General features: G+C 47.7%; 1 protein-coding gene across 3 annotated transcripts in view; it reads right to left on the minus strand.

Annotated features, from left to right (window-relative positions):
• ADAM19 (ADAM metallopeptidase domain 19) overlaps positions 1-15,823 on the minus strand; it is an 87,331-nt gene that overhangs the window by 25,302 nt on the left and 46,206 nt on the right. For 2 of the 3 annotated variants that reach the window (XM_081230636.1, XM_081230635.1), the window contains exons 6-11: positions 12,312-12,504; positions 11,571-11,636; positions 6,796-6,867; positions 3,234-3,400; positions 1,204-1,288; positions 144-283 (exon numbers count right to left, since the gene is read on the minus strand). In XM_081230636.1, coding sequence (XP_081086762.1) covers positions 144-283; positions 1,204-1,288; positions 3,234-3,400; positions 6,796-6,867; positions 11,571-11,636; positions 12,312-12,504 — 723 coding nt within the window. Of the gene's footprint in view, positions 1-143; positions 284-1,203; positions 1,289-3,233; positions 3,401-6,795; positions 6,868-8,104; positions 8,129-11,570; positions 11,637-12,311; positions 12,505-15,823 lie in introns of those variants that run through there. The other variant, XM_081230637.1, reaches the window with a different exon arrangement.

A 15,823-nucleotide genomic window follows, 5' to 3' on the forward strand; every position in this document is an offset into this window, starting at 1 on the left:
ATGCTTTTGTGGTCAAAACCCCCTTTTTCTTCAATGCCCCCGTTAGTATAACAGAGGCTCCCTGGGCCGGGAGCAACGCAGGGGCCGCACTGGCCTCTCGTGCTCTGCCGTCCTCCCCGTCCTCACCTTCCCGCTTGACTCACCCGGTGGCGGCTGCCATGATGCACCCACCATCAGCCGCGCTGGCGGAGCAGCAATCCGCAGAATCATGGCTCATGCCGAAGTTGTGGCCCATCTCGTGGGCCATGGTGGCAGCCACGCCAATGGCATTCTCAGAGTGGTCCTGCTCAGGGAGACAGTTCAGGTCAAGGACATCTCCCCGCTACAGCCCTGCCTCTTCTTTGGCCAAGCCTCACAGCCCTCCACTGATTATACAATTGCTGTGCGTACAGGCTCGGTGACTAAAGCCTGTGCTCTTAACTACCCTGCTGCATCTGTCAATAAATACGGGTGGATAGAGGGGTGGACAAAGAAATGGACAGCAGCCTCCTTGCTGTCTACTTCACAGGTCAGACATGAGTAGTCCAAACACTCTCACAAAGTCAGAGAGAACTGCAAAAGAGGGCAATAATTTCCTGTGACTCTGAGACAGGCTCTTGTTCCATAAAGATATACAGAACAACACAAGACTTCGGATAAAAAAAAAACATTTTATCTCTGTATCTTACAATTTCTGAGCCCCTGGTCTGGAATATATAAGACATCTAGCGATGTATGATTAATGTAATTGCTTCAAGGTTCTCCTGAGCTTGAAAACTGGGGATACATTACAATAAATGAAAATTCATCCCTGAGTACCTCCACCTCTTAGAACTTAATGCCTTCATTTTAAACAACTGCCCTTCTTTATGTCCAATCTTCTCTTTTCCTGCAGCAATTAATATAAAATTATTTTTTATTTTTTTATTATTATTATTTTTTTAATGTGGTACGCGGGCCTCTCACTGCTGTGGCCTCTCCCATTGCGGAGCACAGGCTCCGGACGCGCAGGCCCAGCGGCCATGGCTCACGGGCCCAGCCGCTCCGCGGCACGCGGGATCCCCCCGGACCAGGGCACGAACCCGTGTCCCCTGCATTGGCAGGCAGACTCTCAACCAGTGCGCCACCAGGGAAGCCCTAAAATTATTTTTTAGAAGATGACCTCCTGTCTTGTGGGGCAATTCTCCGCCTTCTGCAGCATCAATAATATTAGCTGAGACTCACCATGTTGACCCCTCCAGACTGGTACACAGAGCACATGGCCATGAGGGGGGCCAGGCCGATGGTGGTGCCGTGGAAAGACATGCCCCTGCAGGAGGGAAGGAGAGAGGGTGACTGGAGTGGGGACCAAGAGGGCTGTTTCCATGTGCCCAGGAGTGGGTGGCCATCATGGCATTCCCTGGCCCTGCTGACATTCCCAGATCATTCCCAAGGGGGAGAGAGCCCACTACTCTAGGCCAGCTGGACAACTTCCAGGTCACCACACCTCTCACTTCCTCTCACCTACTCTCTCACTGCTCCAGAGAAACAGAAGAGAGAGCAAAAGGTCACTTCTTCCCACAATATGCCCGTAGCCCCATTCCCTGGAAGGAAATGGGCAGGGCTTGCAAAACTGCATCCCATTCCTGCTGCAGAGGAAAAGGTCAGAGGGTGGGGATGAGGGAAGGGTGGCACAGGTTCTGATGCTGAAGTGAATCATGCCCACTTCCGCCAGCTGCCAGGGTGCCCTGCCATATCCCTGGCTCTGTGGTATGTGTATGGGGAGGTGGGGGGGCGTCAAGGCAGCAGCTGTGGGAGCTGATGCTTCATTCCTGCATCACTCTGGGGCCAAGGAAACAGATGTGTCCCATCAGGAGCCTCACAAAGTGCAGCTGGGTGCAAGGATGAGCTGTTTTTGCCTTTGTTTTGCAACTGTGCTCCTAATCTGCCAACAGCCAGCTACATTCCCCCAGTTTAATACATGCTTTTCTCAGTTGTATGCATCCAGGGCAGGGGCAAAGGAGTGAATAATACCAGTGTTTTCGTGCATGCCACAAACATGATATTTATTTAAAGCATCTACATGGAAGTTCATTACATCATGCTTTTATATCTCTGTGTTTGTCTTCTTACTTAGAGCATGATATCTTATAGAGTCAAGGCTATCTCATTTATTTTGGGGTCATTAGAACTTAGCATAGAATCAGACACATAGTGGGTGCTTAATACATGTTTGTTGAATTCAAGGCACATTTATCTTCAGAGAAACACTCTGCAAAAAAATACATGCAAAGCTCTATGACGCCCTACTGGTTATCTGATAAACTCACACATGGCTCCAAAGAAGTCCTACTGGAAATTGGATTCAAGGTCTTGCCCAAAGCAGAACTCCAGGCTTTCAAAGATCAGGCCAAAGTTTTGGTAACCAAAGACTCTTCCTAGGTAAATGTGCCATCATGAAGTAAGCACTCGGGTTATTGGTACAGCTATTTCCCCGGTCTCTTTTAAAGAGTAAACAAAGGTTTAAATGATTGTTGTTTCAGAGATATTTAGGAAACAGGAAAAAAAATTGGTTTTATTATGTATGTGCCTTCTGTTGTAACTTCCTGAGAATACCTTTGGAAGTCAACACTAATAAATACTAGATAATCACCATGGGGGACTGTCACGGGCCACCATGACCCCCATCAGTTTCTGCTCTTTTCTCTCTGGGGACTGAACAAACTCCAACACAACCGCCCTCTCCCCCCATGTCTGTCTCCCTCCTCCCAAACACACTATTCCTGCACTATCTGCCACTTGACTATCTCGTAGTCGGCCCTGAGCCCCTGGGAATGACAAGAAGGACAAGCCGAGACCCCTCTCCTGTGCCTGCTTTGGGCGATTAACACCCATTCTAGAACAAAGCACCACGAAGATCAAGGTGAGCCCCTTAGAAAGTCTGTTTCAAAGCAGCCATGACCACAGTCACTCACTTCCCAAATACACACCCAATTGTTTCAGAGACTCAACTAAATATGTCTAAGGCTAATTTTCTTATTTGGGTTGTAAACACTTCTTGGGATTGCTATGACTCAGGCTTTTTAATATTTTCCTGGATATACTGGGTACGGAGCACATGCCTGAGGAACACTTCGTTACCTGGACTGGAGAGTCAGGATGGCTTAGTCCAGCCAACCTTCAGCACTGGGGAGAAAAGGACGAACAGCACACGCACTGCAGGCAGGGGCTTTGCAGCCAAGGCCAAGGCAACACATATGGAAAAAGCTATTTACGTGATTAACTGTGCATTGTCATGGCTCTTCCGGGCGAGCAGCTTGCGCCTCCAGCTAAGAAATGACCAGAGGGTAGAGTACGGGTTCTCCGAAACTTCACACATATTCCCGTGAGTCCACACTTCCAAGCCCACGAGGGCAATCCGGATATTCAAGGATCGGTAAAACTGAAAACACACACAGAAGAGTCACAGCATCATCTGTCAACACCACGTGAGATTATGAGCCCCTTCCTAGCCCAAGCGCTCGGAGCACAGATTCCAGATTTGTCTTCTATACACGCCTCCAAGGGGAGGAGGGAACAGGTGTTGCTCTTCACCTTCTCAGAAGGGGGACATCCTGAGACAGGCACGACATCCTAAGAGAGGCTCTGCCCCTGGTGGCAGAGCTGGGGTGACTTAGCTTAGAGAAACGAAGACTGAGATAGGACACAGAGCTGTTTTCAGACATGCACGGGGTTCTCATGTGGAGAAAGGATCAGCATTTTTGCACATGAGCCTAAAGTGGGGCTCAGTCTACAGGTAAAAAAGACAGGAAGACATTTCACTTCAAACAGGAAAAAAGCTTTCAAAGCGAGCTAAGCCACGCTGTCATCTGTAATAAGGACCTTGGGCCCAGGTGTCTGGTACAATTATCCCTTGCAATTCCTTTATGGCCCTTATCATTTTTATACAGGTCTAAAAAGTTCTCTTGTATATGGATTTTCAAAACAACTTTATTGAGATATAATTTACATATCACAGAACCCACCCATTTTAGGTGTACAGCTCAATATTTTTTAGTAAACTTACCAAGTTGTAAAGTGATCACCATAATCCAATTTTAGACTATTTTCATCACACCAACAAGATCCCTTATGTCCATTTACCATCATTGCCCATTTTCACCCCCAGACCTGGGCAATCACTAATCCACTTTCTGTCTCCACAGATTTGCCTTTTCCAGACATATTCTATAAATGAAAGTATACAATATGTGGTCTTTTGTTATTTCTTTCATTTAACATGTTTCTGAGGTTCATCCGTCTTGTAGCCTGTATCAGGCTGCCATTCCTTTTTATTGCTGACTAGTATTCCATTGTGTGGATATATTAATGGATTTATTGGAAGACGTCTCCGACTCATTTTGGAAGTAAATGGGTATAAATGAGATACATGTGACAGATGTGCTTACTTTCAAATTTTCTTTCCCCATCACTGGGGGTTTTTGGGTTTTGTGAAGGATGCCATAAACAGGTTGCAAGCTTTAGGCTGCAAAGGTCCCAGATAATCTTCAGGATTTTGTCCAACCCAGAGATCCTGAAATTCTATAAACGAGCTTTGATCCTTGGGCTCCTTAAGGCTAGAGCTACATCTAACTTTCATGACACAGTATCTTTCATCTCACACACTCATAGCAGGAAGAGGGTTTTCCTTAAAGCGAAGTACTGGAAGGCGTAGGTACAAGGAATTCTTCGACTGGCCTCTACCCTAGAGAATACTGAGACAGCAACTTAAAGAGAAAAGCTGCAGGTAAACCTGGGTCACGTGAGCAGGAGATGCCACCTTAATCCGAAAGTGGCAGGTACTGCCCCAGGTAAATATAACAATCATAGCACAAATGCTTATCAAGTGCTTTCTATGTATTAAGCACTGAGGCCTAGAGAAGTTCAGTAACTTGCCAAAGTCTCAGCAGGAAGCTGGCAGAGCCAGGATTAAGGCCCGGATTATTAGACCTCAGAGTCTACTCGTGACGACACTACACTGCTGAAGCGCTACCATATCTACACATCCAGAGAATCAACCTGCCCCCAAGAAACTGTGACGTAAGTGGGCTCCAGATTCAGCAGAGTATCCGTTGATTTCAATGGAAATTTTGATTTTCCTGTTTTGTGCCAGGTCAATCATTACAGAAAATAAAGGGTTTGGATTTCAATTTGAACTTGCTTCACTAGGGAGCTTTTTGAGGACTTAAACTTGGCTTTTTCACAGTTAAGGAAAAACATTTTTGATTGGGTTCATGATTCAGCCGATTAGTGCAGTGCATTCCAGTTTTAGTTCCATAATAGTTCAGTTCAAGTAGGCGGGTCAGCAAGCCTCAGAGAAGTGAGTTTGCCTTCCCTAACCCCAGCCAGGAGTGACTAACCTCAGCTGCAGATGAGAGAACCGAGACTGCTTCACAGAGCACACCAGCTGGCAAGGCTGGGGGCCTTCCAGCCAGGATGCGGTTTGCTAATGCCTCTCTTCTCCTTCCACTTTTCACCAGCACCCCTGGTTCTATCACCCAGACCAGCTGCAGAATCTACATAGGGGAGACCCAGCCAAGTCTCCCACCTGCAGCATCTCCAGAACAATAGATGTCACATGCGGGATAACAGGGTCTACCCCCAGGGAAACAAGCTTTTCTTGTTTTCCCAGATGCTGAGTGTTTGGGTTGTGGGATCATTTAGATGTTATTGTTGAGTGAATTGAAGGCTAGAGAGAGGACTGGACTGTGTCCCTGGAGTCCTTCCTTCCAGGAAATGCCAGTGTTTGACTTTCACCAGGCATCAAACACTGACCAGCGTTTCCAGAGTCATCTACGGCAAAAACACAGGGCATAGACCTGCCCATCCAATGACTTCAGAACACTACCAAATTTGCTTGTCAATCCCTAAAAATATTTGTTCTCTTCCTTATCCTCTAATATTATATATATATATATATATATATATATGTATATATATATATATATATATATATATATATATATATTCCCCCTTGAGACCTGGGATCCAGGAATCCCTAGCAAGCCCAGAGTTAAGGTTCAGAAGTTTTGTGAGTGCCCTGAAATTGTACAATAAATGTGATCAGATCCTCAAGAGACCTGCGATCCCAAACATTAAAATCTACTTTTTAAAACTATTTACCACTCGCCTATCAAGAGGCCACTGTCATTCTAGGTTACCTCTTCTGCATTTTGCACTCTTTCATATAAACAAAGTATTTCCAAGTCCCAGACCAGCCTATTCTAGTAAAATTCAAGAATCTGGGTATTTCCTAAGAGCTTGTTTAAAAGAGCCTGACCTAGGAAAGTTAACCAACTGCATGGCTTTTCTAAGAGACAAAACCAAATGATTTTAGAACTGTTTTACAGATGGAGATTATACAGATTGACCCCAAACAACCCACTCCTCAACTTTTAAGGCAGGGATGAGGGGAAGGGGGTCAGAGGACAGCACTCTGGGTCCTCACCCCTGCTTCAGCTTAGAGGAGTCTGTTTTCATCGGACTTTTATATTAGACATTGGAAAAAGGATTCCATCAGAAAAACAAAAACAATCCAAAGCTATTGATTTAAATCAACCCCTCATTTTGTAAATTAAAAAGCAAAACAAGACAGCAACCCAAACAAGACAAGTTACTTGGCTAGGTCCATGCAGTTGACGGTCTTGTCGTGACCACTGAGCTTCGGCTGCATCGCTACTGCCTCCCAGAAGCTGGTGGGGCGGCCAGTCGAGCAAGAGGAAAGTCAGGTGTGATCTCCTATCCTGCAGCTCCTCTAAGGTGCTGGCACCTTTCCCACAAGGACACACCTGGTCTCACCTTATCAACGTAATTGGCGATCTCCATGAGCTTGTGTTTGGTGGCGTCCTGGTCTCGTCGATTCTTCTGAAACTAAATGGGGCAAGCAGAACTAGGTGAGACCCCAGAACCCTTCCCAGGACCCCTCATGCGCCCCATTACTGGTCTTTGAATTCCTTTTCATTTTCTTCCGTCTTCTAGGACGACTATCTCCCTGGCACATAGTGTCGGCTTGGGAGGGCAGAACCTGGGTCACATCCATCTTAGTCCCTCCCACTGCTAGATCAGCTCTGGGCACACAGTAGGCATGTAACAGTTGTGCAGTGAACTGAACTGTCTTCCTCCAGCCTGTGAAGTCAACCTCGTTCTCCTGTCCTCCTAATTACAAGGCTTCCTGCAAACTTCCACTGGGGCTTAGAAGAGGGACCAATTCAATCCTTGCCTCGGTCATCACCCCAGCATGGAGCCACCATCACAGGGATCTCACAAGGCCTCCGTGCACATGATCAGTCAACATGGTCAAATTGTTGCTGAACACCTGCAGTGTGCAAGGCACTGCACTTGGTGCTGGGTAGGATACAAAGTGTGTGGTCCTGGTCCTAGCCTTGAAGGAGCTTCAGTTAAAACACAGAGAGGACCAGAAATAACAACGATGGCAGATGCTATATTTAAGGAGTATGAAATAGAAACGGGCTGAGAAAACCTGCACAGAAATAACTGCAACAGGAGGCCGTGTGAATGACACAGAATGAGTGCTGGCAATGAGGATCATAAAAGCTTGGCGAATAGGCTTCACCTGGCATGCTGCTCAGATCAACTAGCAGTGCCTTCCACAGTGAGGAGAATTCTAAGACTGCAAGGGGCTCGGCAGGAAAAAGCGCTGTGCTCCATCAGAAATATCTGCCGTGGGTAGCAGGAGGGGCACATTTCGGTAGGTAGCCTCACTTTATCACGCCTGCTTCAAAAGGGTAGATCACGGGCTTCCCTGGTGGCGCAGTGGTTGAGAGTCCGCCTGCCGATGCAGGGGACACGGGTTCGTGCCCCGGTCCGGGAAGATCCCGCGTGCTGCGGAGCGGCTGGGCCCGTGAGCCATGGCCGCTGAGCCTGCGCATCCGGAGCCTGTGCTCCTCAACCGGAGAGGCCACAACAGTGAGAGGCCCACGTACCGCAAAAAAAAAAAAAGGGTAGATCACTTTCAGCTGCAATGATGAAGGAAAGCTTCACAGCATAAAGATAAAATTTGTTACAACTGCAACCTAAATTTGAAAATGATGGGTATGTCCTATATGCTGCCATTGTTACACAGAACCTGGGTACCTATCTGATTTACCTTGTGTACACACGATATATGTTACTTCAGTCCAAACCTTCACGTCCTTCCTCCACTGCATCCCACAAGAATATACAAGAAAGAAATGAAAAGAACAGCCAAATAAAACACTCTGGGATATTTGTCCAGATGGGGGTGTGTCTCAGCCACGAGAGGGGGAGAAACGCACCGTTTCCTATTCTCCCACTGCTTCTGGACCTTCCTGGGCCTCCTGGGAACCGTGACTCATCAGAACTGCAATCGTCTCCCTTTCACCATTGCTTTCTATGGAGTTAAATTCAATGTAAGATCCTGGGACTTAGACCTTTCCAAGGTGTTAATCCTGAAGTTTCTCTTTACTGAGTCATCCCATTTCTAAACTCGTCTCACGGCACAGAAAGTGCTGCAGCACTTAGGGAGTATTTATTAGATAGAACATCAGAGTCAGATTTCATTGTCTTTCAAATATATTAATCCTATCTTCAAACAGCTGCCGGATAATACCACCATAGTTTTAAGGAATGTATCATGCTATCCTGAAGAGCCTCAGGCAAGAGTCAGCAAACTTTCTGCAAATGGCCGGACTGTAAATATTTTAGGCTTTGCAGCCATAAAGTCTCTACCACAACTACTCAACTCTGCCATTGTAGCTCAAAAGCAGCCATGGACAACACATGCAGCGGCAGGCATGGATACGTTCCAGTAAAACTTTATTTATAAAAACCCGGAGTGGGCTGGATTTGACCACGGGCTATAGTTTACAGACCTCTGATGTAAAGAAAAGAGTATCTCCCACTTACACTTTCTGGGCTGACACGGGCCTTAAAACACGGTGCATCACCTGGTCTTTCCCAACTGCCCCACATTCTGTCTGTATCTTGAAAAGTCCTTGGCATACCTGTTCTCACAGCTACCCTGTCTCCTCCTCCAAATCCCATCTTGCTCTTCCCCCACCTGGATCTCCCATTTCACCTGAGGAATGAATAAACTGAGAACCACTCCAGGTGCTCCCACCTAGGCCCAGGGAGCTGCAGGGTCATTTTTACTGCTAAAAACCCTCTCTCTCCAGGCAGCAACCCCATCCATGTCTCTGCTCCCTGTGCTAAGTCCAGAGCCCAGAGGCGAAGCCTGGCCTGTCTCAGCACCAGGTTATAAATCACAGATAAGGCGGCCCTCCTCTTCCCTGTCTGCCCGTCCTCTCAGATTAATTAATTGTCAGGAATACATTTCTGCCCGCGGAGGATGAGAGGCCACTTGGAGAGGGAGTGGGGGAAGAGGTGGTGAGGGGGGCAGGGATTTGTGAGCCTGTGAGCCCAGCCTGGCCTATTACTTCCCCACCCACCCCTGCCCAGGACCTGAGTAGTGAGCTCATTCCCTATCCACCATCCACTGAGCTGCATGAATCACGGCCTGTGGGCAACACCTATGGGGCGCTGCTGGAGACCCTCCCTCTAGAACAGGAAGATGGCTCTAGGCACAGCACAGTTCTGGAGGCACCTCGGGCACACACTTTTCCTCTTGGGGGTTTGCTGTGACCCTGGAGGTCAGGAGACTGAAGATGTCCGATCCCCACCCCACCCCCGCTTCTCCAGCTTTCAGACTCACACCCAGTGGGTTTTAAATCCCCACACCAGGAGTCCTCTGGTGAGAGTGCAAGGCCGAGGGGGAGCATCACCCCACCTTTCCATTAGAGCAGCTGTGTTTCTATATGCTTAACTATTGGGGTCCCAGGAGCTTTCATCTGAACAAAGGATTCTGCAGCAAAAAAAAAAAAAAAAAAAAAGAAAGGTTCGAGACCACTGTATTAGAGGATCTCAAATGCAAAGCTTAAAGATGTCCAGGAGCCGGGGAAGCTCAGCTCTCTTCCAGCAACCCTCCCACTATGGCAGTTCTGTTAGGCAGGGGCCAGCGCCATTAGCATCTCCCATGACTGTGCAGCTGCGGCTTTTAAATCACTTAGGATTTTGCTCCCCACACCACTCCCCCATCCTACACACACACCAGTCTTTGGAAGGGAAAACAAAAGAAAAAAAAATGAAAGAAAGAAAGGCTGCTGGAAAAACCAATACCGACATCAATTAAAAAGCAAAACTCCTCTCAAAGCAGAACAAGATGTTCCCTCTGGGCTTCCCTGGTGGTGCAGTGGTTAAGAATCCGCCTGCCAATGCAGGGGACACGGGTTCGAGCCCTGGTCCGGGAAAACCCCACATGCCGCGGAGCAACTAAGCCCGTGTGCCACAATGACTGAGCCTGTGCTCTAGAGCCCACGAACCACAACTACTGAGCCCGTGTGCCACAACTACTGAAGCCTGCACTCTAGAGCCCACGAGCCACAACTACTGAGCCCATGTGCCACAACTACTGAGCCCATGCGGCACAACTACTGAAACCTGCACTCTAGAGCCTGTGTTCTGCAACAAGAGAAGCCACTGCAGTGAGAAGCCCGCACACCACAACGAAGAGTAGCCGCCACTCGCGGCAACTAGAGAAAGCCCGTGTGCAGCAACAAAGACCCAACGCAGCCAAAAATAAATAAATAAATAAATAAAATTGAAATATATATACATATATTAAAAAAAAAAAAGTTTCCTCGGCCTGGGAGAGCCCTTCACCTCCGTGTCTCTGCCCAGTTAATGATTCCGTGTCCTTGCAGACACTCAAGGGCCCCCTCGTCCTGCCACTAACACTGGAAGGCAGCTCTTCCAGCACCAAGTCTAGTATTCTTCCCCCTTCCCTGCACTGCCCTCCAGGATCTGTGCTGTGGGATTGCTCCTCTGGGGGAGCTGCTAACTAACCCATTTGGATGGTATGTGACAGATGGGAACTGTGATGAGTTCTGTCTGAAAGGGAGCCCCAGGCGAGGTGCACTGTTAGAACGTGGGGAGTGCTCAGCTCATCTGACCTTCCATGCCCAAAAGATATGTCAGTTCTGTGGTTGAGCCACTACATAAAGTGAGAATGAGGTAAAATATGGCTAATTTAGGCAAATATGGGTCACAGGGCCTAAATCCATTCTTTAGGAGTCAGCTTCAACACCACTGCCTTGGGAAGCTTTCCCCAATTCATTATCTGCACTCTAATCCTCTACAATGAACCACCCTAGCAGTCATCACACTTGGAACTAGAGAGTTTTTCTGCTGCTACTGTAAACCCTGTGATGTGAGGGGCAGGTCTATCTCTATTCTCCCAAAGAATAAGCACCAAAACCTAAGGGTCTTCAGACCCAGTCTAAGAAATGTTAACCTAAATAACATTCTTTGTCCTGATGTTCTGATTAATGTACTGAGCTGGAAGAGACTTCTCCTTGTTTTTTTCCCAACTGTGTTTAAAATAGCAAAAAGAGCCTTTGGTCAGATTTAAGGTCAAAATCACATGACAAACCGGAAAAAGAGGAATGCTTTAGTATTTCCCCAAAGCAGTTTGAAGGCTGGAATGGAAGCTATCAAGAGAGCGATTTTTCTGCTAAAACCCATTGCCTCCCCCTTACCTCTGCATAATCAGCCACAAGGTAAAGCTCCACATACTTCATGGAGTGTAAATCTTCCCTTTTCATCTAAGAAAGAGACATAAGCAGATCAGAGCTATAGAAATGGTGGACTTGACCTCATTTCAAAAAACTGCTCAGAAATGGTACAGTTATTAAGCAGCGGCCCTCCTTACTAAATTTGTACCTGGGATCTGGAGACAACCCCAGCTATGGTCGCTTCATCATCACCCTCACTACACCTTCCGCCCGCCATCTTGGTTATCGCGGGAGGCTGCTCTGGGACAGTGGGTCCAGTCCTTTAGTCTCCAGAAATAATGAGCTGGCTGCCTAGTGCAGACAGAACAGAGGCTGACATACCGTGAGGGAACATGCTGACAATCAAGTTCCCAAAAGACATTTAAACCATATACCTCTATTTTCGGCATAAATAAATACAAGCATTTTGTGCACATGGTTAAGTGGCTATTCCAAAAAGGGAGGCGTATATTTTTTTTCTCACATTTTAAAGTTTCTGAAATCAGCACCTTACTTTAAAGGTAGTAATGTTTTCCCCCAAAGCAGTTATTCTGTCGAAAACAAGGGTTTCTCACATTCAACAATGACTTAGACTAAGAGGAAAAAGCTATTTCCTCCTTCTTAGCCATCTCCCTTTAATTTAGAAATACTCCTGGATCCAAGGTAAGGGTCCTCAGAAGGGACAAGCCTATCCCCAGGCTAACTCCTGCGCTAAGAAAAACTCACCCTGCGAGGTCGCTTCTTGATCTGGTTTGTAAACTGAAGGACCCAGTCCCTGGCGGTGGGCTTGGAGTGCTCGAACCCACAGTTCCCGGGGGGAAGCTTGAGATGTTCGGATCTGTAAATAAGGTGGTGGCCCTCGCTGTCAGGGAGGGGCTCGATGATGTAGCTGAGGTTACTGCTCACCATAATCAGTCCTCTGTTGACGGGAGAAATAGAGTCTCTGGTCAAAGATTATGGTCCTGGAAAAGTCCCTTGCTCAGGCCTCAGTTTCCCCATATACAAAATTTCACAGTTGGTTTTGATCATTGCTTCTTAATCTTATTATGGGGTCGTGCACTCCTTGGTGCGAATCTGACGCAAACTCAGACTTCCTCTCCAGAGAAATGCACATGTATGTGAGATGTGGTGCACGGTTTCAGGGTACAAAAGCATATCACAGAGAAGCTTGAAGGTTCTAAAAGGGCTGGACCAGGGACAGCTCATAATCATAAAGGATGGCATGACTAGGATTCCAAAAAACCTCCCAAACCCAAACACAGCATACAACAGATCACAGGTCAAAACTCTATAGACTGAGAAAAAGACGGTCTGGTGACTGGAGAAAGAATGCTGGCCTGAGGATGAGGAGACCCAAGTTCTAATCTTAGCTCCAACATTAAATTGCCAAATGCTCTTCAACAAACCTCTTCAATCACTCCAAGCCTCGGTTTCCCCAAGTGTAAATGCAAATGATAATTTTCTAACTTCACAGGACTCTTGGGATGATTAAATGGAAAGACAAGTGTCCTTGCTCTTGGAAACCAAAGCTAGAGACATCACTGATGGCATGCCTACCAGCCCCAATTTCCCTGCATCAGCAAGGCAGCTCTGAGGTGAGGTGACACCCACAACCAAGCATGTGTGACTACTCTTTTCTCTGGGTTACAGATACTAGCCTTGAACTCAGAATAAAGATGTGCGTTCATTCATTATATTTTTTCATTCATTGAACCCTTACTCTGTATTAGATGTAATCTAGACATAATCCCTGTCCTTGTGTAATTCACATTCCATTGGAGGACAGACATTCATTCCACAAATACTTCCTGAGCTGCTGCTATGTGCCAGGCATCGTGCTAGTTGCTGAGGATGGACTAGTGAACAGGACAGACAAGATGCCTGCCCTCACGGAGCTTAGAGTCTGAACACGGGAATAAATCACTACAGTATGTTAACAGAGAAGGCAAAAAGCTTCCATCGCCCTGAACACTCATGTTGGATGCTGCTGCCTGGGGTGTTACAGCAATGAGTCTTCTGGGTGCTTTATCTGGACTCGGTGAGAAAGAGTGCACAGCTTACTATCAATCACTATCACCAATAAGAGGCCCCCGTAGCAGGTATTTGCCATCCTTGACACTGTGAGATGAAAACTAGAGCAAGGGAATGTTATCAGGGCCCTGGGGAAGGAAGATCCCAGCAATGTACCCCAGGGACCCTACAGCATTTCATGTGCTCCAAAACCTCAGGCTCTATCCATCCAGAAATTTCAAAAGGTAAAGTGTAGCCAAGTCAGTCTTTGCCACTCCAAACTGGCAGGAGGACCTCTCTTCGGCTGTCTCGGCTTCCATCCCTGCCCCTAACACCTCCGGGTCCCCGCCCAGGTTTTGCCCTTTGGGAAGAGCCTGCGACGCTCTCAGGAGAGACAGCGCCAGGCCCTGATCAGCAACAGTCCTTCCTGGAATCCATCCCTGGTTGACCTCATTCCGGTGCCAGGGAGCCTGACGACTTCCCGGCTACCTCACCCAGGCTGACGCAGCAATCCCAGACCAACCCCCCGGCAGGACACCCAATGGGCTGCCTGTGCAGCTGGGGGTGAGAGTGGAGCAAACAGCAAGGGTCACATCCGCTCCTGAGTCCAGACGGGAAAGGGCAGAGGGCAGAGCTGCTGTGGGCATCCTGTTCTCAAGCTATCTTCTCATCTTGGCTGACCAAGGCCCCTCCCCGTCACCTCAGTTTCCCCCAATGGCTACAAACACTGGAAGCAGAGGGCTTCACCACAAACCAGCAGATGGCTTTGTGTGCACTGGGTTGTGGCTGTGGAGATAACACCCAGTGGATGGAAAGTTCCAGTGTAGCTGACCAGGCATCACTTGAATAAGCCTCTAGGCCGAATAGGACAGAGACAACACAGAAGTTTGGTGCACAGTGAACAACAATCATGGTGGTTATAAACTACTGAGTCTTTGCTATGGACCAGGCACTGTGCCGAGTATTTTATTATTCACACCAACTTCTATGACCCTTACAAATATTATCCTCATTTTACAAACGAGAAAACTAAGGCTCAGCGAAGTTAATCAACTGACCAAAGTCACACAGGCAGTAAAAACCTAAGCATCTAGGTCCCAAGACCTTAACCATGACCTCACACTGCCTCTGTCACCAGAGCCCTGTAGAGTAGCTATAAGTGACAAGAATCAGCAACTCTCCTCTGAGGCGTGATTGGCCATTACCCAACTGGGCTGTCTGAAGTGAGACACCAACTGGGAGAGGCAGTCAGTCTATTTCTCATTTTTAGACACCGTTTTTTGAGAGTTAACTATATGTCAGGCACTGTGCTTATAATCTTCATTCTTATTTCATTCTTACATCAGTGCTGTAAAGCACCATCATGGGTCCCATTTTATAGATAAGGAAACTGAGCTCCAGAGAGATTAAATAACAAGCTCTCATGGGTATGCTGGGGCCAAAGATTTAAGGTCCGGCAGGCTCTGGACCCCATGCCCTTAACCTCTATGCTATCTGCCTCTATCAGTGAGTTCCAAACCTAGGGGTCAGAGATCTTAGGATCAAATCTCCCAGCTCTATCCACTAGAATATTCTACAGGGTGTAGTAAAAATGGAGATGTCCAGGCCCCACCTAGGAGATGCAGATTCTGTAGGCCTGAGCAAGTGAACAAGTCGCATAGTAATCCCCTGCACAGCCACACTCAGGAACCTTGACCTGGAGCCCAGCCTCTGGCAGGGGCCTGTCTTTTCACAGAGCTCTAAGCAATTCTGTTCCAGGGAGTGGGCAGATTATAACTGGAGAAACACAAGCTCAGAAGGACATTGAAGGTCCTTCCAGCAACAGGACTCTGCGGCCGCTACCCTCCCCTGCCCCTGCTGTGGCTGCTGGTAATGTGCCTGTGTCACAGTTGTCACCTTCCCGACTCCCTGGGGATGGAGAGGCTGGCACAAGCCCTAGCATGTCACAGCGAAGCCCACCAGCTTTGAGAGTGGGGGGATTTGTGAGAATCTACTTCCCAGGGCCCTTCCCTGTCACCAATCCCAAGCCCTGCTAGCTGCCCTCCCCTGAACACTCACCAGTCATTTCTCCTTCTAAGTGTCTCAGTTGATCTAATTTGCTAAATGTAAGCACTGGCAGAGCTTAGCGGCGGGGCGGGGGGGGGGCGCCGGAGGGGGACCCATGAGGTTGGGTGGTCAGGACCTCACACGCTATTCATTGTTGAGAGCTTGGTACAAATGAAATTGTA

The sequence above is a fragment of the Mesoplodon bidens genome (genome assembly GCF_964165515.1).
Source record: "Mesoplodon bidens genome assembly, chromosome: 4".
Taxonomy (NCBI): domain Eukaryota; kingdom Metazoa; phylum Chordata; class Mammalia; order Artiodactyla; family Ziphiidae; genus Mesoplodon; species Mesoplodon bidens.